General features: G+C 38.2%; 1 protein-coding gene across 2 annotated transcripts in view; it reads right to left on the reverse strand.

Annotated features, from left to right (window-relative positions):
• Nucleotides 1-24517, reverse strand: part of galnt1 (UDP-N-acetyl-alpha-D-galactosamine:polypeptide N-acetylgalactosaminyltransferase 1) — a 102290-nt gene that overhangs the window by 4254 nt on the left and 73519 nt on the right. For both annotated transcript variants that reach the window (XM_082149646.1, XM_082149647.1), the window contains 8 exons: nt 22551-22717; nt 11562-11769; nt 9540-9710; nt 7165-7282; nt 6840-7020; nt 5762-5901; nt 2273-2371; nt 2029-2163 (listed from right to left, as the gene is read on the reverse strand). In XM_082149646.1, the coding sequence (XP_082005772.1) occupies nt 2029-2163; nt 2273-2371; nt 5762-5901; nt 6840-7020; nt 7165-7282; nt 9540-9710; nt 11562-11769; nt 22551-22717 (1219 nt within the window). The remainder of the gene's footprint in view (nt 1-2028; nt 2164-2272; nt 2372-5761; nt 5902-6839; nt 7021-7164; nt 7283-9539; nt 9711-11561; nt 11770-22550; nt 22718-24517) is intronic.

Below are 24517 nucleotides of genomic sequence, written 5' to 3' on the forward strand. Positions count from 1 at the left end.
CAAGGCCTTCAGGATCACTAGAAATTTCCAGGCAGGTGTGTTGGAGCTATAATCTGCAGGAAATTGGCCCTGCATGAGTAGGACTGAAACCTGGCCTGTTCTAATTATAGTTAGAGTACAGCTATACAAGGTATTCGGGATTGCTAGGAACATCTAGATTAGGGGTTGTCTAGGATCAGACAATAGGCACGTTCTGGGAGTATTCTGGATTCAAAACAAATTAAGCTCTATCAACAACATCTGGGGCATGTTGTTGATTATCACAAACAGCTTTTTCACTTGTCAGTGTGTAAAATCCAACATTTACAGTATTTGACTTGCAGTAGAAGTCTAGGGGGAAAGCATTCAAGAACAGGTTAAAAGCAGAAGCTTGTATTTCTTTGTTACAACAAATTAATTCTTCAACAATCTATACAAAAATTTGTATCTCAACAGTAAAGTTGTCAAAGTCCGCCCTTTTTGCAATCCTTTAGGTGTCTTTATGCTCATCATGCAAAAGGCTTTTTATCAGAGGTAGCCAATCCTGCTTGTGGAGAGCCTGCAGAGTTTAGCTCCAATCCTAATCAAACACACCTAAACCAGCTAATCAGTGTCTTCAGAAATACTTGAAAATACCAGGCAGGTGTGTTGAAGCAGGGTTGGAAGTGAAGTATGCAGGAAGGAAGCCCTTCAAGAACGGGGTTGGCAACCCCTGCTTTACATGGACATGACATGAGTTGAGACAAGGTTAGTAAGCAATTCTAGTCTCATAACACTTACAATGTTTAAGTATTGTGGCTATACATTCAAAATGTTCATTTTAAGATTTATCCAATGCCTTGCCCCATTGAACAGTAAGAGCATTACTGTAAATGTGATTTTGCGATCTGCAGCACATACTATATATACCTGGGTTCATACACATTTCTACCAATACATTTCCATGACTTTTGAGTGAAATATTTGTGAAATATAAACTATATTTGGGTTAACTTTGTAAAAAAACGTCTTCAAAAGATTTAAAGGTGGGGTAAGCGATATTTGAAAAATGCTGTCGGAACGTTGGTAGGAACAACACAACCAGACACACAACAACAAAAGTGTAGCTAGTCAGCATTAGGGGCCGTATGACGGTGGAGGAGAGAGAACGAGCAAGAGGCAGATTTGAAGAAAGACTGTAGAAAGAGAGATGGCTGAGAGACATTACAAAAGAGCTTTAAGATCCACGTTAATTTTAGAAAAGCTTTCCAGCACTGGAGAGAGCTAAACAGGAAGGCCTGAAAACAGACGCTGAGGTTGCTTTATTCCACTCTGGTTTATTAACACTGGTTTTAAATGTCATTGTTTGTCTGGAGCTGCTGTGCTGTTGGCAATAACAGCAAACTATTGTTGGCATTTACTCTTGTGTATGTATGTTACATTTTTTTGCGCTTCCTTGTTGTTCGTTCATCATCTTCGCTTTTATTTTTCGTGAAGCATTATTTTGTTGTGCTTCTGCTACGATAAATAGACTCTTGCATTGCGTGTGTAAAGGAGGCCAGGTAGTGAGAGTTGTGCAGGCTGATGACTGCTAGAGAATGCAGTGTTTACTGTTTTGCATCCTGGTTAGTGCACCCGCCAGAGATCACGGTTCGAGACGGACTCGGAGCAGGGCGGTTAGGTTTGGAGGGTGAAGAGAGCAATGAAGAGAGGGGTGTGTTTGTTTGGGTTGATTTCAGATATCAACATTGTTCAGCAACGACTTTGAGAAATAACATACTGCACCTTTAACTGAATTAAAAAGGTTTCTCACAGGGTTAAAACCAGCACAATCTCATAAAACATGCTCCAATGATAAAGGGTCTGTAAGATGAACGTTAAATATTGTAGTTTAACCAATATTATCACTTAAAAATATACTCCATTATATAAATATTTTTAAACAAATTTCCATGACTTTTCCCAAAACTTTCTGGGATTATTTATTTTTCCAAAACTTTTCCAGGCCTGAAAACTCCTATTTAAAATTTCATGACTTTTCCAGGTTTTTCATGACCCTGATACACTTACCAAAGGGTCATATTCCCAGAGCTGGTTGCCTTTCAAGTGATGGCACTTGAGCATCATAACCGGGCCATTGAGTTTGGACACGTCCAAACAGAGGTCATCAGTTCGGATCTCTTTATTGGCTGTGTACGAAAAAACCTGAGCAGGTGGAAAAGGTCACAATACATCAGTGTCAAACCTGTTGTAAAGATCAACATCATTACTCTAAATAAGTGTTTTAAAAGTGAGAAAGAGATGAGGAGCTGACCTGGTTGCCGCCCATGCCGTGGCAGTTGAAAATGCCCACTTTCTCATTCTCCTTCCTGGCCATGTTATCCAGACACTGGTTAGTCTCCACATTACGGATCTGCAATCGGACAGATCACACTAATAGATTAGACACACTCAAGCAGCTCTCCTGCATGAATAAACAGTCACGTCTCTGTCTGAGTGTGAAACATGGTTAATTACCCAAAGCTTATCGCACACCGGGTGGGGGTGGGGGGAGTATCGACGAACAGAGTCAACCGTGCCAATCAAATACACAAACACGCACGTAAATGTGTACTTGATGAAAGACAGCGGATGAAGGGAAAGACAGCTCACTGCTTTCATCCAAAACACTGAGTTACACAAACGTCAAGATCAGTGGGGCTTAAACCATGACAAACTTATTTAACAGCTTCACTGGCAGCATGCTATTATATTTAGTCAATGTTTCATGTAAACACTGATTTAATACTTGGCTGTAAGAAAAAATCCAATCGTTTTTTAAAACAAAGTGAGGTTAAATGACTGGAATGCACAGCCCCTCACAGGGCTGGGTATCATCATACGTTTTCAAGCAGTTACAAAAATAGGCATAGACAGGGCTGTACAGTGCTATGAAAAAATAAACTTACCACAGTAGCACACGTGTGATACAGTTTCGCATGTGTGTAAAACAGAGCTGCATGTTTGTGTGAAGCGAGCACTTGTGTGCTTGTTTGTGTGTGAGGTTAATCTAGGGCTGCACAATTAACCAAAATTAAACTGAAAATGCGGTTTGATGTGATTATGAAAGCACAAGTTTTTTTGTTTTTTTTTAAGCAACGCGCCAAACATCTCTAAATTTGTAATGAGAAGCATTTACACAACAAATTAGAACATTTAATGACATATTTTTACTTCAAACTTCATAAAGTCAAGTGTTTGAAATAACTTGCTTTTGTGATCTGATGTGGCTTCATGTCACAATGTAGGCAGAAATTGTTTTTTTATAGTATTCTATACAGTGATAAAGGCTATGTCGACTAGCATTATAAATATACTTTATTGTAATGAAAATACCCCAGATGTCAGAAGAACACATAAACCATATATTATCTTAATCGCATGTTAATTGTCTTCATGTTTCATCAATCAAAATGTCTGCATGTTATTCAGATGCAGCGATATCCTGGATGCCTTTGTCCATATAAGGAATTTCCTGGAACGTCACAAGTTTTATGACTTCTATGAGTCTCACTTGAACCCTTGAACACTTCTGCTCAAAGGCGCCCTCTGGCTATCAGTATGAATGATGTGTGTACTCAAGACTGCTCACAAAAGCCTACTTTGGGTAAAAGTAGGAAAAATGAAGCAGTATTTTCAAGTGCTCAACCAAACCGGGTGGATGTTTGGATTGTGATTAGTATTGGATTATATAAACAAAATTGGCTTAATGTTAAGTTATGTTCACCATTTTTGGCAAACAAAGAAAATGTTTTTCTGAAAACATTTTTTGTCAAGGTTTGTATTTTGTGCGCCCTGTTTAGAACATAATGTCCTTTGTCAGTCACATGCATGTTTAAGTGATGGACTGCACTATTTGTGGATGTTTTCAGAGATGGTAACAAACAGACATTTTAAACTTGTGCTACAATTGTGTGGCCTGTGTTACAAACAGGGTTCCCACACCTTGGTTAACTTCAAATTCAAGGACCTTTCAAGGACTTTCCAGGTCCAATACCATCAAATTCAAGGACTTAATGTGGGGACACATTTGTTGTGTCCAACAACAAACGATGAGGTACAATGGTAGTTTCATGCGCGCGTGAACGTCATGGCAACGTACAACATAAAGTACCTCATGCGGGAAACACTAAACGTAACGCAACGCGTAAATGCGCTTAATCAAATCTAGTGTAAATCAAGCAAGCTAGTATGCATAGGCCATGAAGTGTTGGCGAAATAACACATTAGGGGACCGGAGTGAATATGGAATTTTTTCCAGAAAACTTATTTCACAAAATAAATTCAAGCACTTTCAAGGACCTGTCTCTATGTATGTTTATTTTCAAAAACTTTCCAGGGCCTTGAAAACATTTTTTTCAGATTCACAAACTTTCAAGGATTTCAAGGACCCATGGGAACACTTTCAACCTCTGAAAGGTGGACCACCAGTGCTATGTGCAAAAAAAAGTTTATGTACAGCCCTGGGCATAGAGTAAAAGATCAATTTTGGGATTTTAAGAATCAATACTGAGATCATTCAAATGAAACATGCAAATTATCGTAAAATCGATATTTTTACCCAGCCCTAGCCTCTCATGCTTTCTGCTTTATCTTATTGTCCCAGCTCCTAAACCTTATTTTCACACACTACTGTTCAAAAGTCACTAAGATTCTTTTTAATTGAGAAATTGATACACTCCCTCACAGAAAGAATGCTTTAAATTGATCAGAGACTTTTACATTGTTACAAAAAAATTATATTTCAAATAAATGCTGTTTTAAAAAAAATCTTTTTATTCATCGAAGATTGCTGGAAAATAATGTATAATCAGGGTTTCAACAAAAATATTAATCAGCACAACTGTTTTCAACATGGATAATAAGAAATGTTTCTTGAGCAACATATCAGAATGATTTCTGAAGGATCATGTGACACTGAGGACTTGAGTAATGATGCGGAAAATTAAGCTTTGCCATCACAGGAATAAATCATTTAAAAATATATATATTTAAATAGAAAACAGTTATTTTAAATTGTAATAAAAATATTTCTCAATATTACTGTATTTACTGTATTTTTGATTAAAAAAAATGCAGCCTTGGTGAGCATAAGAGACTTCTTTCAAAAACATTAAAAACCTTTTTGACCCCAGACTTTTGAACGGCAGTGTATTGCTGTGCGTTTGGGGAGTAACTGGCAACATGTGGATCATCGTTATGATGTCATATCCTCCATATATTATTCTGTCAGTGTCCTGCCCTACACCTCACAATGTCACCATCAGCAGCAAGGAGAGACAAGGATGAGCTAAAAGTGAATGAACCGTGGGCAGCACAAGGAAGATAGAGCCTTAACCAGTCAGGAGAACAGACAGACTCCGTTCTCAGCGAGTTTCAGACATCAGAGATGACATGTATGTTTTATTCATTAGAGTGTCTGATAAAGAGAGGCAGCGATGGACAGATGGAACGAAAGGGTGAGAGACGGAAAAGGAAACAAGATGATGACAGAGGGAGAGCAGACTAGGAGAGAATAAATGCCTCTCATTTCCTGAACACAGTGACTGGAATGAAAAAACAACAACAATCAATTCCTGTGACCCGAGAAAAAGAGTGTTCCCTCGCTAATTCACACCTGCACTTCTTTAACACACACACACAGATATGTGTTTATCACACTCTGCAATGCTTTCCCTTTTTTGTTATAAGCACAGCATGTGTACGTTTGTCTTTGTGTGTGTGTGAGTGAGAGTGAGAGAGAGAGAGAGTGTGTAATACAGACCTCTCCCAACGAGTAGTAGTGGCGCGGTATCTGGGAGTCTGGGTAGACATTTTCAAGGTACCAGGAGAACGGCTTACACTGCAGTCTCTGTCTCAGGGATGTTCTGACAGAGATATCTCCATAATCCACTTTAGTCACACCTGCAACAAAGAAACGTACACAGAATATGTAAAATGGTGAATAAAGCTAGACATTTTGTTTTTCCACCATGATTCTAGCGTTTTTGGGTGCTAAGGTGGTATTTAGCATGTTGCTATGCAATGCTCTGGATTGCTACGGCTTCGCAAAGTGGTTTGTAGGATGTTTGGTTCAGATCTCTCCTTCAATTAAACCGCTCTATTGTTCCCCAGACAAAAGTCTGATCGCTTAAAAATGTTTTAGCACACCTCTCCTTCACAAGCGGCCTGACTCGAGGAATCATTCCTGCCTGTAGCACAAACAATAAAGGACGAGATACATGCTGAACTTTGATACTTATTGTTAGGGTTTTGTTCAAACACTTGCCTTGCAGCACTAATAATCAGGAGAGAGTCCACAGAGGCATTAGTATAGAGGAGGGAAAGAATAACACAATACGCACACAGTCACACAGATAGCTCTGAGCTGCACTGGACACTATTGACAGTGACATTAATATCTATTATCCAACATCTCCTTCTGAGTCAATATGGCTCGAGTGCCCAAGAGCGCTGATAATACACACACACACCACATTAAAGAGAAAGACACAGAGATAGAGAGACAGCCATAGAAAGAGACCGAGACAGGGAATGGCAAAGAGACGTGACTGAGAGAGGAGATAAGGAAACGTTATTTCAAAAAGCTGCAATATTGTGTCTTACTTAGGGCTGGTCGATATGACGATATTATCGTATATATCTACGATATCTCGCAAGTGCCCCGATGTCGATTTTTAACAATCAGATTATCGACGATATCAGGGGGGGGAAATGACAAATAATAAACCTAGAAAGTTGCCAAAATATATTTTACATAGCCCCGTAGTTACCATACACATCTTTATTTTTTGAAGCGTCTTGTGTATGGATGCAGATGTGTAGCATGTAATGTGACTGACCAGGTGAGATGATGTAGAAGAAGTTCTTGAACTCATCCATCCAGACCTCTGCCAGCCGCCTGTTGTTCTTGTTGATGATTTGCCCAGTTCCACCAGGGAACGTGTACGGCGTCGCCTTACGGAACACGTGACCGACGTGAGAACATGTGACGATCTCAAGTGTCCCCCCGCACTGCCAAATCTGATCAACACGGATACATATTAGTTCTCAGAGCATGAACGAATCGTCAATAACACCAGAACTGCATACTATATATGCAAAAGTGGAATTGTGGGTAGGATTGCGGTGGTGGTTGAATGATTTAATCTCGGGGGTGAGACTTACCCTGAAGGAGATCTCCAGGTTCTCTCCTCCCCAGATGTCCATCCCTGCATCGTATGTGCCAATCTCCTGGAAATAATCTCTGTCTATGGAGAAGAGACCACCTGCCATGGTGGGGGTCCTGATAAACAATGCAAAACAAAAAACACACACAAGTGTTTAATTCTATGATGCAAAAACAGGCCCTTCAGGGGAATGATCATATCTCATAAAAGCAGCTCTTCCTCTCCAGTTCACTCCGTCACAAACAAGCACGTCACGTGTCATTCAGAGGAACGGGATCTTCAATGGAAATGACATGTTTGCATGTGCCTATTTTGGCAACAGCATATCCTTCTTTAAATATCTTTCACTCTTGTTTGTCCATTTCCCTCAGCAGTTCTTTCCTGTTTTCCTTCCATCCATCCCCTGCAGCACATCTCATTTACAGGCATGTTTTCCTCAAGTAAGAACCTGTTTTTGTTATGCTCTCAAGTTGTTTTCATGCTGCTTTGCACTGCAGTGCAGAAAACCAAGCACTGAAGTAAAAGAAGATAAAGCAAACGAGGGGTCGTGTGTGTGGGGGGGATACAAGTGTGGCTTCAGAACGTTCTGAACGTTGAGCTCTGAAAAACACAGGATCTCTAAAGAAATCAAGCAGCAGAAAGCTAAGAGCTACTCTGTTCCTGTAGTTATACGGCGAGCAGGTAAACACACTCTCCTCTTGGCAAAGTGCTCGTGTGGATTAAAACTCCCTCATCTGTGTGTTAACTCTAGTGTTTAGCTGCAGGGCTGGAGAAACACTTTTATATTCCGTAGCTTTAAGTTGCATGTAAAATACCTTTTTGGAAAGTAAAAAATAAATGTTGAATTTACATTTAAAAGGCCTTTACAGATTTGAGCCATTGCCTAGTGGTTAACACAAATGCTCTGATTCATTGTGTCGTGGTGCTCCTGCAGGCAATGCAATTTCAATTCTGGCTTGTGACATCTATATCACTTCTCCCTTATTATTTTCATATGCCATATCTTTTACTGTCCGTTAAAAAAATGGTAAAAGGTTTCTAAAAGGATCATAAATTACGCCTCTGAAAAGAAGCGGTTTGAAATGGAATACTAATGTGTAAAACAATTGTGACAAACAATTACAAAAAGTAGTACACTACATTGTCACATGGCCACACTGCATATTAGAAAAAAGGTAAATGGGCCTCATTCACTAATAATTGTGTGGATTATTTCGTATTTGTATGCACGGGAGAATTTCACGCACAAATTAGTGCGTACGCATGCTTAGTTAATGAGACCCATTTTCTCAGAATGATGCTGCTTAGCTTACTTTGTATGTTTAATTTTTGTGTAAAAATATCTTTACTCTTGGCTGCCTGGTGAAATAATTCATCAAAAAAGAGATAATAAAAAAAGTAATTAAATTTACTGTTAATTTGTTACACTGAAAATATTACACATACACAATATTCCCATATATTCATTTTATTATACAGGTCTCTGGAGTACTTCTAGATTCATGATTAGTCAATCACAGCATTCAGCAGTCAGATTTTTCACAATAATGTCTGTTGCCCATGGAAACACTATATAACTGAATATATAAATGTTTCTCATAAAATATTCTGTCCGGTAATCTCACGTCAGTCTAAACTTCTTACTGGAGGAAAATATTATAATGATTTTAATTTGGGTCTGTTCATCTCACAAACTTACACTACAGTTCAAAGGTCAGTAATATCTCTTATGCTGAATTTATTTAACCTAAAATACAGTAAGAACTATAATATTTTGAAATATTATTACAATTAAAAAATTTAAAAAAAAAAATTGACAGCAGCCATTACTCCAGTCTTCAGTGTCACATGATCCTTCAGAAATCATTTTAATATGCTGATTTGGTGGTCAAGTAACATTTCTTATTGTTATCAATGTTCAAAACAGTTGTGCTGCTTAATATTTTTGTTGAAGCCATGAAACATTCTTTTTAGCCTTCTTTGATGAACAAAGTTCAAAAGAACAGAATTTAGTCAATAAAAAACCTGATTTTTGAGTCGGAAAACTAATTAATTAATAAGGAAAACAAGTAGATCAAGAATCGTTTTGGAATCGAGGATCGTGACTCCCAGAATTGTAATTGATCGGATTGTGAAGTGCCTAAAGAATCCCAACCCTAATAAGTAGCATAGACTACTTTTATGCTGCTTTATCTGTGTTTGTCCTTATTTTCCTATTGCGTTTCATGGGGAAAATAAAAGCACAGTGGTCTGGAATGACATCAGAGTGAGTAAATAATGACAGAACTTTCATTTTTAGGTCAACAATCCCTATAAGCCTACCAATCCTATTCAATCTTGATCTGACCGCATAATAAGCATTTTGTGTGTTACCTGACAGGCAGCGTTCTGTCTCCTTTCCTGCGGTCCATCTCTCTCTGTGGTACCGGATACCAGCGGAAGTTCAGCTTCCAGTTGAACCCACCATATGTCATATCAGACCCTGCCATGTACTCAAATGTGTCATCGCTGATCACGTCAATGATGGGACACACTACGGTTTTCCTATGAAACACAAACACAAAAGAGATATTAGCTGTGCACTTTCACTGCTTTCACAAAGACAGCCTCAACTACCAGAATAAATGAGTTTTGTCCGCCACAGAATGCCCTTTTTATTTTGAATTCAGCTGGCACACGACAGACACACCTCTCTTTACTCAAACAGATGCAGACACAAATCAGAGGGGACGTCTCGCTAAACTTGTGTCATCAATCAGCACCAAGCAGCCCGCTGTGATGCTAACCCAGGCAATGAGGATGGATAACACACACACACACACGCACTGCAGGCACACTTTCCTCTCCTAAATTCAGCAGACTGAAGCTTCAGCTAATGATGCCCCAACAGGCCGCCCGAGGCAACACAACACAGAGAATCAGCATGTATATGTGGGCATGTGCGCATGTTTAGAAGAGAGGAGATATTCTCTGCACATAAATCCTCAAAGAATCAAATTCAGATAAAAGTGAGTTCATGTTTCTATACCCTACAAGTTCCCCATTTCGAGCACAAATGCAGCCTGAGGTGAAACCAAACTACAAAACTGTAATACTAAAGCACAGGGAAAAAAACACTAAACTCTAAGAGCTATAGATCGCTCAGCTCTCTGCAAACCAACATGCCAAAATGGCGGAAAAGAAAGTGTGAAAATGACTGGTTTGTTTCTATGTTCCACCACAAATTGCAGAAATTAAATAAAAGGCATGTGCATGTGGGTGTAACTTTTTTGTGCTTGTGACCGCATATATGAGAGAGATATCAATCGACCAGTGTAATGCTATTTCACAACCACTGAAACAAAATCAGAAAAAAAAAGAGAAGTCTTTATGCTTTAATTATGGGGGGGGGTATATCTGATATATATACTTCCCAGCTGGGGAAAACTGCAGTTCTGACAATTCTGCCCATTTTTACCATAATGCATAATTTTTTTTACCATAAAGAGTAAACAAAATATGATAGCTTTTTCAGTGATAAAACTCTTACAAATCAAGTGTAGCGTTAGTTCTAGCAGGTCACTTTAGTCAAACTTGCATCAGCTGACTCCCAGCTGATCCACGTCTACCTATAGCAATATGACGCCTATCACAGCATCCATATATAAGCTCCTTCAGTATTATCAGCAGCTATCAAGCTATTCCCCTTGAATCAGACTAAATTCTCAAATTGTGTTGTACATTAAAATCTTGAATTAATGATATCTGCAATACAAATAATGTTGGTTCTGTTCTGTTAACCCTAAGGGGGGTTATTGCTGATCTCCCTGCTCTAATCATGCTAGGCTGTATGGATGTGCAAGGAGTTCTTGCCCTGAACAGAACCATACCGCCAATCCAAACTGTATGCTAACTGTCAATCGTATTTGACGATAGTGGTCCTGACAGAATAACTGTTTTGTTAATAAGTTTTCATGAAAGCTCTGTTGTTGTCAAAAGTCAGCCAGGTGACGTGTTATGCATCGTCCGGTGGACGTTTGCTGACAAATAAATGTGAATTTCTCGGTCCAGGTAACACGGAAAATTAGTGAACATTTACATTAATTTACAAATACTACCTACAACATTGCAACAATACAAAGCAGGTTGAAAATCCGTGAAGTTAAACTTTAATGTTTTTATATAAAGCTAATTATTATTACTACAGACTACAAATTAGCCTTTACACTAAAAGAAAACACCATGACCCTAACCTTACCAACTCCAAAAGAAAATATATTCATTAATATGTAGTATATTAAGTTGATATTTATTTAAATAATTTATTAAAAGTGTGTGTGTGTATATATATACACTATGCTTTTTCAAGCAAGTATAATCCTTAAAGTATTGCATCTTAGAAGTAGTAGTGCTTACTTGTCAAGTCTGATGCGAGCGAGGAGAGGCTCAAGCCAGCCGGTTGTGCACTCACAGTGGGCATCCAGGAAGGTAATCACCTGACCTGTGGAGATGGACGCCCCCTTCAACCGAGCGCGAATCAGGCCCGAGCGCTGCTCCATCCGTACCACCTTGACCGGCACCTCCAACTTCCGCACATACTGCTCCAACTGCCGCTTCAGAAAGTCTACATGCACACAGAGGTAACAAACAATTACACACTGGCTCCCCGTAAACAAGAATTATATATAGGTAACTTTGGGAGGATGTGACTTCGCATACATTCAAAATGATAATTTCCTTCTAATATTCATCAGTGGATGCAAAGAGAAAATGCTCTAAAGATGACATCTTCCAGATGCAAACACATACATCGAATACACATTTTAGCCAGGGACTAAGGCACAATCTGAAAAGTTGGGTGAGGCACATTATCAATCTTGTCTAGCTCATGAATATTAATTACAGTAGGTCAGGCAATATTCGTAACTGATTTGCTGATTACCTCTAACCAACTCCGTGATCATTTGTAAGACTGACAATGCCTCCAGTGGAATGAGGCTTTTTTTTGTCCTTAAATGTGTCTTTTTCCATGGCTGCCTACAACTTTTATTCCACACTACGGATAAACAAAGTAAAGCTCTTGAAATATTATGATTACTGCCCAAAAAAGTGTGTAGGGGGCATATTCTTGGTCTTGGCGATGTATAGGAAACCTTTCTTTAACATTTTTCCCCAGTTCAATCATTAATCAAGTATTGCTCTACATCAGCATCTGCAGGATCGGCTCTCGGCTCATGTGGATCAGCATCCTCCGCTGCAGCAGCCATCTTAAAATACTGATCTTCCTGTTACTGCTGTGGGATAGCAGTGCTTTCCGTTTTGATTAAATAATCTAAGACAAAGCCACTGAATGGCTTAATATGTGTTAAGACACATAAAGATCAGACTGAAACTGTGAAACATGAACATTCATTTAGTTACATTTATGGTTGAGATAACAAATGTACGTTAGTGGTTCTCAACCTTTTTGACTCGATTGTGAAAAATCTTTCTTATAGTACAGGTCAAAAGTTTGGAAACATTACTTTTTCTCTAATGTATCTAATGCTTATCAAGGCTGCGTTTATTTGATCAAAAATACAAAAAAAAAACTGTAATATTGTGAAATATTATTACAACTTAAAATAATAGTTTTCTATTTGAATATACTTTAAAAAATAATTTATTCCTGTGATGCAAAGCTGAATTTTCAGGATCATTACTCCAGTCTTCAGTAGGGCTGTCAACGAATATTCTAAATTCGAATATATATTCGAATAGTTTTAAAAAACAGAAATTCGAACGTGAAAATTAATATTCGAATGTGAATTTCGAATATGGAAAAACACGCCCGCGGAAGCAGAGGCGCGGCTGTCTGCTTTGCGAGTGGGCGCGCGCGCTGCCTGAAGCCTTGTTTATACTTTAGCCTGTCTCCGCAGCGCGAGTCTCCGCAGACTGCGCGCGCACCTCCCCCAAACGGACGAGGCGTTTATACTCGACGCGCTCGCCGTTGTACTATTCTTTGAAACGATAAGGGGCGATTCGCGCTCGTGCGGACGCGTCGAGTATAAACCAGGCTTGAGGGACAGGTCACACGAGTCGCACTGTCTAGCACAGCGTCACTGCTGAAAGTTGACAGTGCACTAAAAGACAATGGAATAAATTGCAGTCAGTTTTTCCTTTTTTTAATACAAGCACCAATAATGTAAGTAGCCTTTTTCTTTTTTAATAGCACTTTATTTTTTATGAACCTCAGGGTAAAAGTTCTTTGTTGTCACATTTCTCGGAATTGTGTGCCTCGTTTTATTTAAAGTTAAACAGAAAAGTTCCATGTTTCCCACAGCACAGCTCGCTCGGAGCTTTCAATGTCGGTTCTATACTGTAAAACTTCAATTAATGTTAATACATTTGTTTCAATCACTGAATGAAGCCTGCTATATTTGGGGCAAGAGTCGCGACCTTAAATTGCTTGCACAAAACTCTTGATCAGCACTCAACATGTGCTTATTGTTGTTCATTTAAACCGTTATGAGCAGATAGAGCGTGAGCGCGAGGGCGCGAGAGAGAGAGAGAGAGAGAGAGAGAGAGAGAGAGAGAGAGAGAGAGAGAGAGAGAGAGAGAGAGAGAGAGAGAGTGCCTGCGAGTGAGCGAGACTGAGGTCTGCGGTCTTGGCCATTAGTTTATTTACTTGGTTTTGTGTTGGTAATACATTGTCAAATATGTTTAAACTTAAATTAACTACCTATACAAGTTATGTATGTCTCTTTGTATTAATTTGTCCTGTTATTGACGTAATGCGCGTCATTGAAAAAATGCGCAACCAGATGTTCAAATAGTTCGAATATTCGTGTGTTTTTTAGAGGGAATATTCGAACGTCATTTTTGAGCAATTTTGACAGCCCTAGTCTTCAGTGTCACATGTGACATCCAGTCTATCACATGATCCTTTAGAAATCATTCTAATATTCTGATTTATTATGAGTGTTGGAAACAGTTCTGCTGCCTAATATATCTGATGAATAAAAGGTTAAAAAGAACTGCATTTATTAAAAATAAAAAAATATTTTATAATAATATAAATCTTCTTTACTATCACTTTTTATCAATTTAACACATCCTTGCTGAATAAAAGTATTAATTTATTTCGAAAAAAGAAAGAAAAAAAAATTACTGCCCCCGAATTACTGACCTGTATATATTGTTGTTACAAAAGATTTCTATTTTTAAAAAATGTGCTTCTTTTTTTAAATTTTTAAATTTTTAATTTTATTTTTATTCATCAAAGTATCCTAAAAAAGTATCACAGGTTATGAAAAAATATTAAGCAGCAGAACTGTTTCCAACTTTGATAATGAATCATCATATTAGAATGATTTCTAAAGGATCATGTGATAGACTGGAGTAATGATTCTGAAAATTCAGCTTTGTATCACAGAAATAAATGATAATTTAAAGTATAATAAATTGAAAACCAATTATTTAAAATTTTAATAATATATCACAATATTAAAAAAAAATTCTGTATTTTTGATCAAATAAATGCAGGCTTGATGAGCAGAAGAAACTTTGAAAAACATAAAAAATAGTAATGTTTCTAAACTTTTGACCTGTACTGTATATATATATTGAATTTATTAACATCATAAATTATTGTAATATATTAAATGAATGAACCATGAAACATATTTGAATCTAGAAGTTATGTTCTGTATTCCAGAATTGTATGTTCTTCAATTAAAACAAACAAGTTAAATTGAGTTATATGAGATTTCAGTTCACATCTTGATTTTAATTTAGATTTAAGTTAGCTTATTTTAATAAATTAACAATATTTTATTCATTTAAATACTTTATTTCATCCTGCAGCCCTTTGGAAATTTCCTGAGGGCCCCTGGTTGAGAACCACTACTGTAATTGATTATTTTAAGGGACGGGTCAACAAAAATATTTTAATATTTTATATATTTTATATTAAATATTTTATATAAAAATATTTTTATATTTTTGTCAGTGGATCACAAAATTTTGCAGAATGTCCATGATGCTCATTTACAACCAATGAACGTGAAAAGAAAAAGAAAAACACAGTACCCACTAACCTACATTTCATGGAAAAGGGCATACGCAAGGACATACATTTTCCTAGGAAAAATATCTACTTTTAAAATAATTTTTATTTAATAAATTAAATATGCTGGTTTTGAACAACATGGAGGTGAGTAGATGACAGAATTGTCATGAGACATTCCTTTAACGAAAGCAACAAATAACATCTGTACACAGGTCCAAATCTGTCCTAAAAAAATCTATATATGTCAAACACTCCCACAGATCCAATAATAGGCCTTTAGGAGATCTGACAGGAGGACATGTCTGTGCAATGCAGTCTCACAGAGGGTTTATCAGCTCTCTCATGCTTTATTTGAGGTGTGATATGTGGAACAGAACTGAATGCTAAAAAAAACGTTTATTCCTGTTTTCATGTCATTATCTGGTGATGTGTCTCTTTTGAACTCCATCCCACAGAAACAACCTGACAACATATAAGTTCCATCCTACATTATTTCCCACTTAAAGGCATAAATATGCCACATTATGGAAATTGAAGGCATTGCGAACTCCATTACATGTTGTTTAAAGCAAGTCCAGTAGATGCTCCACTCAAATGAACACTCATCACTCTCTGCAGACACGTGAGCAAATCTATGCACACACGTAAATCAATATCCTGCCGTATTCCTCTAGTCGTTTAAGTGGAAATAAAGAGGAGGACGAGAGAGTGGGCGGAAAGAGAGGAGGAGAACAAGAGAGGACATCATTAGAGGACAAAATTGAGCGGCAGGAAGATGAGAGGAAGAATTTGGGTCTTTATCTCTCCACAGGAGCGGCAGATTAGCACAGATGAGTGAGGAGGGGGGCTGGCAGCTATTCTTATGCAGGACGTGACCTGCGCAGTCAATCTATTACCGAATGAACTAGTGCATGTGTGTGTGTGCGTGACAGAGCGAGAAAAGAAGACATCGATGTGTCTTTTTTGTATCTGTCAAAATGTCGCAGTGGTTAGACAGGAGTGTGTGTGTGTGTGTGTGTGTGTGTGTGTGTGTGTGTGTGTGTGTGTGTGTACACGCCATGGGCCTCAATGATGCTTCAAAGCACTCCTGGATGAACACTCTGTCAATGTCTCTGCAGTCTCTCACCCACAGACTTAATTCTGATGTTATTACAGTTATTCCAGCTGCACATTTTCTGTCATGGTGGGCACTTTCCATTACTTTTATAGCTTTTATACTGAGGTAATGATGTTTTTCGATCCCTACCTCTGATCTAAAAAGATTAGTTCACCCCACAATGAACATTTCATCACCATTTATTCAACCTCATGTTGTTCCAAACCTCAATCACTTTCTTCTGTGAAACAAAAGAAAATATTTAGAAAAATGTCTCAGTATGTTTTTTGTCAATACAGTGAAAAGGAGCACATTTTCTGTGAAAATGTATAAATTTACAATGGATAATGTCCATTGTCCATTATCAATAGTGTAGCGATGTATAAAGCAACAGCTCACACAAAAGTCACTTTGTGTTGGTCAACGTTGCGAATTAGAAATGTTTTGACCAGTCAACTGACCGTTCGCAAAGACCCGCCCCCTTTAGTTACTGTTGCTATGTCCGACAAGCCATCCCGCTCTCAAGCCACACACCATGTTCTCACAAACGAATGTTTGTGAACGGACGTGCGTCTGACGTCAGCGTATTGTCAATTCGGCGGGTAACTTTGACAAGAATGAATGAGCAGACGCATATCGTTGCCACTATACTGTTATTATTACGGCATTACTACCTGCAGCACCAACTATACTCGAGGCTAGTTCAAATTCGCCAAATGAACGTACTCGTTGTGCGAACATTTTATCGTCGCCGGCAGGAGAGGAGGAGAAGACTGCAAGTAATCCTGCGAGAACCACCGGAACTTCTTGTAAATGGTCTGAAAGTCCGAACCTTACAGAAAATGCTTTCACACTAGAAACAAACCAAACATTTGATCAGTTTGATCCGGACCGAGACTACCTCTTTTCGTCTGGGGGAGGTTTCACACCTGTAATTTTGATCAAACTGAAAAGTCCCAAAATCCGGACCAAACAAGGTAGGTGTGAAAGGGCCCTCTGACTGCTTTGTCGGACAAAAATTGCGGATTGGTCAGATGGCGGATTATGGTTGGTCAGATCGCCTGTCAATCAAACTCCCTGCAAAGGGTCAAATTGTCCAGAAACGACAATTTTGACTTCCCTTGGTTGGACGAAAGTTTAAAAAAAAAATTACAGTATACATACAGTACAGTAACAAAGCCTTTTGCTAACGTTAGCCTTTAGCCACACTGGTGTGAAAACAAAACCCAAGTAGTGTACTCAGCTTCCTGTAGTCAACTAACACACATCCTCAAAATAGTACAAGGCAGACACACACTTGTGAAACTGCTAATGAGGAAAAGATAGATCTTATCACTAGCAGTTACATTCACTATTTACCTTCCAATACAAACCATATATCTGATAACTAAAAGAGAGCAAAAGAAATTCAAAGAGGAACCTTGAGAGAAAGAGAGAATCAATTAATTGAAAAAAATATGAAGGACAGAGTGAGAAAAGGGGATATAGTGTTTTCTGTAGTGTCCTTCAGATAAATAGTGCTCTTCTGAAACGATAAGGTCAGCGTTTCCAATGAATGAAGGTTTGAAGTGAGCAGATATTCACTGATTTATGTCTCAAACATCAAACGTAAATTACAGTAGGTTACTCCTATTGTAATAGCCTAGAGCAGAGACTGCCAACTATTTTTGTCATCCAAGTTCCAACCCCCTTAGCCCTAAATATTTACTTGAAATTTTGAGATTTTAAGTTAATATTTCAATAATTAAACAACACATTTACATTTTTGTGGTTCTCTGATGTCGGTTAATGGTCACATGACATGCAGGTAAACAAAAAATTATCTTTGTAATTTTTTTTAAGTATGTATTTTATTTCGATTTTTTATATATTTTTAAATATGATCCACTCACAAAACCTTTGCAATTCCCTCACAATCCCCAGTTTGGGAAACCCTGACACAGTGAACTCAAAAAAATTGAGCTGCGGTACTAATACCGACAACGTGGGTTTGAATCTAACTCGCAACATTCCCAATACTGTTTCGTTCCTCTTCTAATTTCCTAACAGGGCTGGGTGTGGGTGTTTATGTAAGTTTGTGTGTGTGTTTGTGTGTTTTTCATCAAATCACAGTGCTGTCAGCGCTCTCGTTGGCTGCTGTCTGTGTTTGTGAGTGAATGTTCTCCCCGGAGCTGTCCACCCCGAGCCGGGTCACATGGAGCACCCGAGCAGGGCTTTCAGCAGCCATAGCAATGATGCCGAGGGCAACAGAGTCGTGCAGAGGTCAGTTATACAGAAGTCATTGGCACTCCAGAGCAGCTGCCATCGAGACCACTGCCAGCAAGAGGCACATTTCTACAGTCAGCCGAAACGCTCCTGACCTCTCGGGTCACTCAGAGTCAGTGGCAAAACCGGGATTGTATGTGCAAAACACTTAGTGGGACTCCCAACACAACCTACAACAATGAACTTAATACATATGAAAATATATCCACCCTTTCACACAGCAATCCCAGTAAATTACTGTAAAATTACCAGAATGGCTTTACCGGTAAATACACAAAAATGCTGTTCTCATAGGCAAAGGCAGAACACTGGCCACAGCAGCAAAATGTGTGATGTCAGTCATCGGAAATTATCTTTAAACGCTGCGTTGATGTCTTCATTCGCCCACATGAGAAGAAGTGCTTTAGTTTCTGTTCATTTTATCAAAAATGTTTGACTTCTGAGTGACAGGCGTAAAGGGATGACCACACAGAACATGTTTTTCTCTTAAAAACACAAGATGCACATAATAGTATCCAACTGCAGAGCCACAGCGCTGATGAATAAAAAAAGAAGGCAGGGTCTTGAGCTGTGAGACAGTGCAAGGGTCAAAGATGTCCATCTAGCGCATATTTACATAGAAAAACTATTGAAAAGCAGCAGAGCTTACTGTAAACAACGCAGAATAATCGCGTCCTCTCCAAAATAACTTCAAGATTGGCCCAAAGAAGACTTCTTACGTCAGGACCTCGTACCTGCTCATACCGGTAATCTTCATTCTTTGTTCATACACAGTACCGGTAATTTACTGATAATTTTTACAGCTTCTTGTACTGGTAAATTGCCAGAACCAACTTATCAGTATTTTGAAAAGGTCCTGTTCACACATCTCTCTTAACGATATTTTACCGGTTATTTACCAGTAAAGAGTATGACGTGTGAAAGGGACTAATTTTAGTTTAGTAAATATTGCAACTTTATTTCTCAAACAAGTTCATCTTTTAAAGAGGTGAAAATTCTGTCATTTACTCACTCTTTTGTTGTTCCAAACCTGTATGAATTTTTTCTTCTCCAGTACACCAAAGACGACATTATTAAAAAAAATTCCATACAGGGACAAACCAAAGTTTTTTTTTGGTCCCCACTTTTTTATTCTATGGACAAAAAGAGCTGAAACATTGTTTAAAATATCTAACACGTTTTGTGTTCCACAGAGGGAAGAAAGTCATCCAGGTCTGGAATAACATAAGGGTGTATAATGTACATTTTTGGGTGAACTCTGCCTTTAAGGCTTTTTACAAACTTGAATTTTGTTGTATTATATTAATTCATGTTTTTTATTGTTAAAGCCTGTGTTTTGCTTAATAAAATTACAATTCGGATAAATAACTTAAATTATACCAGGAAAACATGGAAACTAGATCTTCTTACCTCACACCTCTAAGCTCTCTTTTAATTTAACAATCAATAGGAAACAACATGACCCATCAAAAACTAATTCAGTTGTCCGATTCAGTTGAACTACATGACATTGTACAATTTATGACAAAAAATGCTCAACCGGCAAATTTTTACTCACTGTCTTTGTTTTACTATACTTTCATAAATGTTCTGTGTGTCTGGTCGTGTCACTGCCTCGACATTCAGCAGATCTCTGTTTACATCAATGCAGGGAGAAGCGACGGCACTGCAGTGGCAGAGAAAATGATTCAGTGCTTTGGGAAAAAATGCAGGTAGAATCAAGCGCAGCTCTGTCAAAGCCTGGACTGAATAATTACACTAATAAGAACAACAGGGCAAAATCAGATTTCCCACGTATCCCTGGAGAGCAGTATGCATATGATATAACTTGATTTATCATTTAAAATGACACACGAGTCATTTTAATGAGTTTTACAGTGAGCGGTTAGGCTCAATAGACTAATGTATATATAATTTTAGAATTTAATACAATTTAAACCACAGTGGATGATATCCACACTGCATAGTTATGAAAGAGCTAGAAATGTGACGAAGCTCAAAGCCTTTGAATTTTTTCTTTATCATCACAATTCTTTAATATTATGGTTCGCATATTCTAAAATAGGGATGCACTGGTAATAAAATTCTGGTCAATACCAAAAAGCCAATTATTTTCATGTTATGGCTGATAACCGATAAATGGCCGATATTAATTCTGCTTTGTCCATACATTTCTTTTTAAATTGTCTAAAATATTACAAATAAAACACTAAAATTAAAATCAATCGTTTAAAATGCTACAAGTGGCTTAGGCATAGGTATATGTGAGTGTGTGTCTATGTGCAAGTTAAATTATGACAATATAATTCCAGGTATGTATTCATTACACCTACTAATACACTAATCCCATAATCTAGCCAAATTACAGGTTAGTGCAGATAACGGCAAAGACTAGAGCTGCAAACCCACACACAGCAGCAGACACACAATAGAGCTTGTCAGAGTTAACATACACTCTCTTTCTCTCTCTCTGTATAAATCTGTCTTTACAAACACGCTTGTTTTACAGTGCGTAAATCACATTTCATCTTTGACGTTAATACGCAACAAGGTCACCGGCCATCTTTTTCCTCAATATGTGTTCTGTTCCCTTTTACTGCACACAAACACGCATATACACACATACACACACAGAAAGCAAAGCTGACATGATACAGGCATTTTCAAAGAGTGGAAAGTACAAAACCATGTCATTATCTCTGGAGCTCTGCAGTTCAATGTCCTCATCTTAACTCCGAGATCTGTGCGAGAGCATTTATTTGTGTATGCAAGAGACATCTGTGCTATCATTCTCTCCTCTCAGTAGTAAGCATCACAAACATCTGTCAGCATGAAATGGAAATTCATTATTTTCTAAAGGCATAATCAAAATGTCATACCTCGATCTTCAGGGAAAACAAAAGATTTAGTCCACTTAAACCATGCCTCTTTCTTACAATCAACCTCAAGCTCACATTCAGATCTGCCTCCATCCAATCAACAACTGATGGAAGTCGTCACTCGTCACCCTACATTTTTTTTTTCCAATAATCCATTTCTATAGGATGTACGTCACTGTCACCGTTACATTGTAACTTTAAAGGGACAGTTCAACCTAAGTTGAATCTAACTATTCTTTGGTGGAATGTGAATGGAGAAATGTATAGCAAAATGTCTAAGCTTCTCCTTTCCATTCAATGAAAGGGAATGGTTGATGCATTTCAACAAGATTTTCAAGGTTTTTCATAAAAAAGGCTTAATTTCTTTCTGGTTCTGAAATTTAAAAGCCATAATATTGCTTCAAAATACTTGGAATATAGCATAAACATTGTATGCTATTTTTGTAGCTTTGAAATCTTTCATTCTATAGAAAAGAGCAGCATGAAAATTCTTTACTCTTTTTATGTTCCATAGCAGAAAGTCATACAAGGTTTTAACAACATGAGGGTGAGAAAATTACATAATTTTTACTATTTTTTAACTATTGCTTCAAACAACAAGAAAGGGTTTCAGAAAACACAGCCACATGTTGGTAGTGTACACCTATAATTATGAGGACATGGTTTTTATACTGAACTTATGACATTTTCAAGCCCCTACCCTAAACCTACCCAATCACAGAAAACTTTCTACATTTTTACTAAAAAATAATGTGTTAATTTAGCATTTTGAATTACAAGGACATCGGCGTGTCCTCATAATGTAGGGGGCGTAGCCTGAAACCTGAATACACACTACAATATACGGACTTTGGGTCCTCATAATCTAGGTGCAACCAGAACACATACATACTTTTATTTTTCCTTTCATTGACTTTTCGTTGACCTCTATTGTTTTTATACTGACCCCTAATATTTTCTATCCCCTAGCCCTAAACCTCTTTCTGCATTTTTTTATTTTCTTTAAGGCATTATTTAGCATGTTTACAAAGCTGTTAAACTTTGGACCTTTGGCTGATCAATGTAGGTGATTTCAGGTTTTATTATATTTGTGGGAACATTGCACACTCACTCACCTCTCTCACTGGCATCATCCACTAGCACGATTTCCTCTAGCAGGTTTCTCGGAGACCTGTCCATGACGCTGTGGACTGTTCGGAGAAGTGTTGTCCACGCTTCATTATGGAACACGATCACCACACTGGTGCGTGGGAGATCGTCCGGATACAACTTTGTTTTACACCTGAAAAAAACACACAGAGCCAATCAGAATGGACAAAACAAGGATAATCAAGACAAAAAAATGTTAAATGGCTACATTCTCTGAAATTCTCTCCCCTCCAGAGCACAGACACACACGGTCTGGAGAGCTGCAGAGAGCTGTATGAGATGAGAGGAGATTAGCACTTATCCGAAACACACAGGCGGTTATGAAGCGGTAAGTGGAGAGCTGCTGAAGAGACTGTGAACGCATCTCATCCAGCGTGAGGAGCTCTAAAAACAGTTGACGCTGGAATAAATGTCTGAATGAATGGTCACACCTTCCTTAAGGTGTAACCTTCAGTGTGAATGAGCTAACAATGAGCATTCACTAACAGAGACAAGAGATTTATTATTACTGATGTCAGCACTTTTATCTAGTCTTCATTTTATCTCGTTCTCTGAGAAATATTTGTCTAAACAATAATAGAAGCTTAGCAGAATGTTGACGCTTTCATACAATGAAAATGAATGGGCCATATAATGTCAATGGGCCTTTCGCACCGGGTAGTTATAGGAACTTAGTTATAGGAACTAGCAACCAGGGTGGTTCCCAGAGAACTAAATGTTCCCCTAGGGTAGTTTCCCTTGTTGCATTCGCACCACTAGGAATTCTGAAGTGACATAAGCCGCACTTGTTGCTGTGACTTTTATTTTGACGGCGAGGCGGACATTTATTTTGACTGCGCTGAGAACGCCAGAGCATCACACAACGCCACACAGCCTGAGCGCTCCTATTCTTCATTCTTTATTAGTTTCCGATCTTTTAACAGTCCTGTCTAATACGTTCTTAGATAGAACTGTTATACAAAGAAAGTATATGAAAAAGTATATGCGTTTGTCGTGTGGTTGATGCACAATGTCGCTAGCTGAGCAGAAATACATAATCATGTTTCACTTGGTCCCCTCAAAGGTTGAGAGGTCCATCTATCACTGTTTTCCATGTTCATAGAGTTAGTTCTCATAGTCTCATAAACCCTCACAACACACCAAATTTTAATCCGGGCATTTATAAGAAAGGAGGAAGGGAAGATGTTCAGTAAATGACTTAGGACTTCAATTTTAGTTGGTTTTTAAGTGAACAATACAGAGCCCAGCCCGTAAAGGGACATGGTAAAAGAATAATACTCTTTTGCATTTAGCATAAAATGCATATTAGCATCCCTGCTTCATTTCCTATAGTATATTAGCATAAAAGTATAAAATGCTTTCACGCACTCACAGAATTATAGCGCTCTCCCAAGAAAGTCTGCGTTCGCTCACAAAAGCTTTGCGTTCCCCCAAGAAACTTTCTGGTCCCTGGCAAAACTTTTGTTTGCATGCAAATCCTTTGAATTCCCTCGAGAAACTTTGCATTCACTTGCAAAGAACTCAAAAGTTTTGCGAGCGAACACAAACTTTCTCAAGGGAATGCAACATATCTGAAATATAATTTTTCCTCCCATCTCAATTTTGTCCCCATCACCATGTCCCTCCCGAATGTTTTTCCAACATTTATTCCAATAAATGTTCCCATAAGCATTCCATCCCTCTACTTTCTCATTGGTCTATATCTCTGTCAATCAGCCAGAGAAAGGGCACTCATTGGCCATTTGAGAGGCTGTGGGTGGGTTCAGAGAATATGTTGATTGTTTGGCGATTATGTAAGCCCAGGTCACTGTGCCAGTCTGTGCTGTGGTAGGAACAGGAAAGCCAGTGTTTGTTGAATCTGGAGAGCTAAAGTGGGACACACGCTTCCACTTCCTGCCTCATTTCCTGTTTGCCCTGGCACAGCTGGGGGATT

Source organism: Leuciscus leuciscus (assembly GCF_965113295.1).
Source record: "Leuciscus leuciscus genome assembly, chromosome: 20".
In the NCBI taxonomy this organism is placed as follows: domain Eukaryota; kingdom Metazoa; phylum Chordata; class Actinopteri; order Cypriniformes; family Leuciscidae; genus Leuciscus; species Leuciscus leuciscus.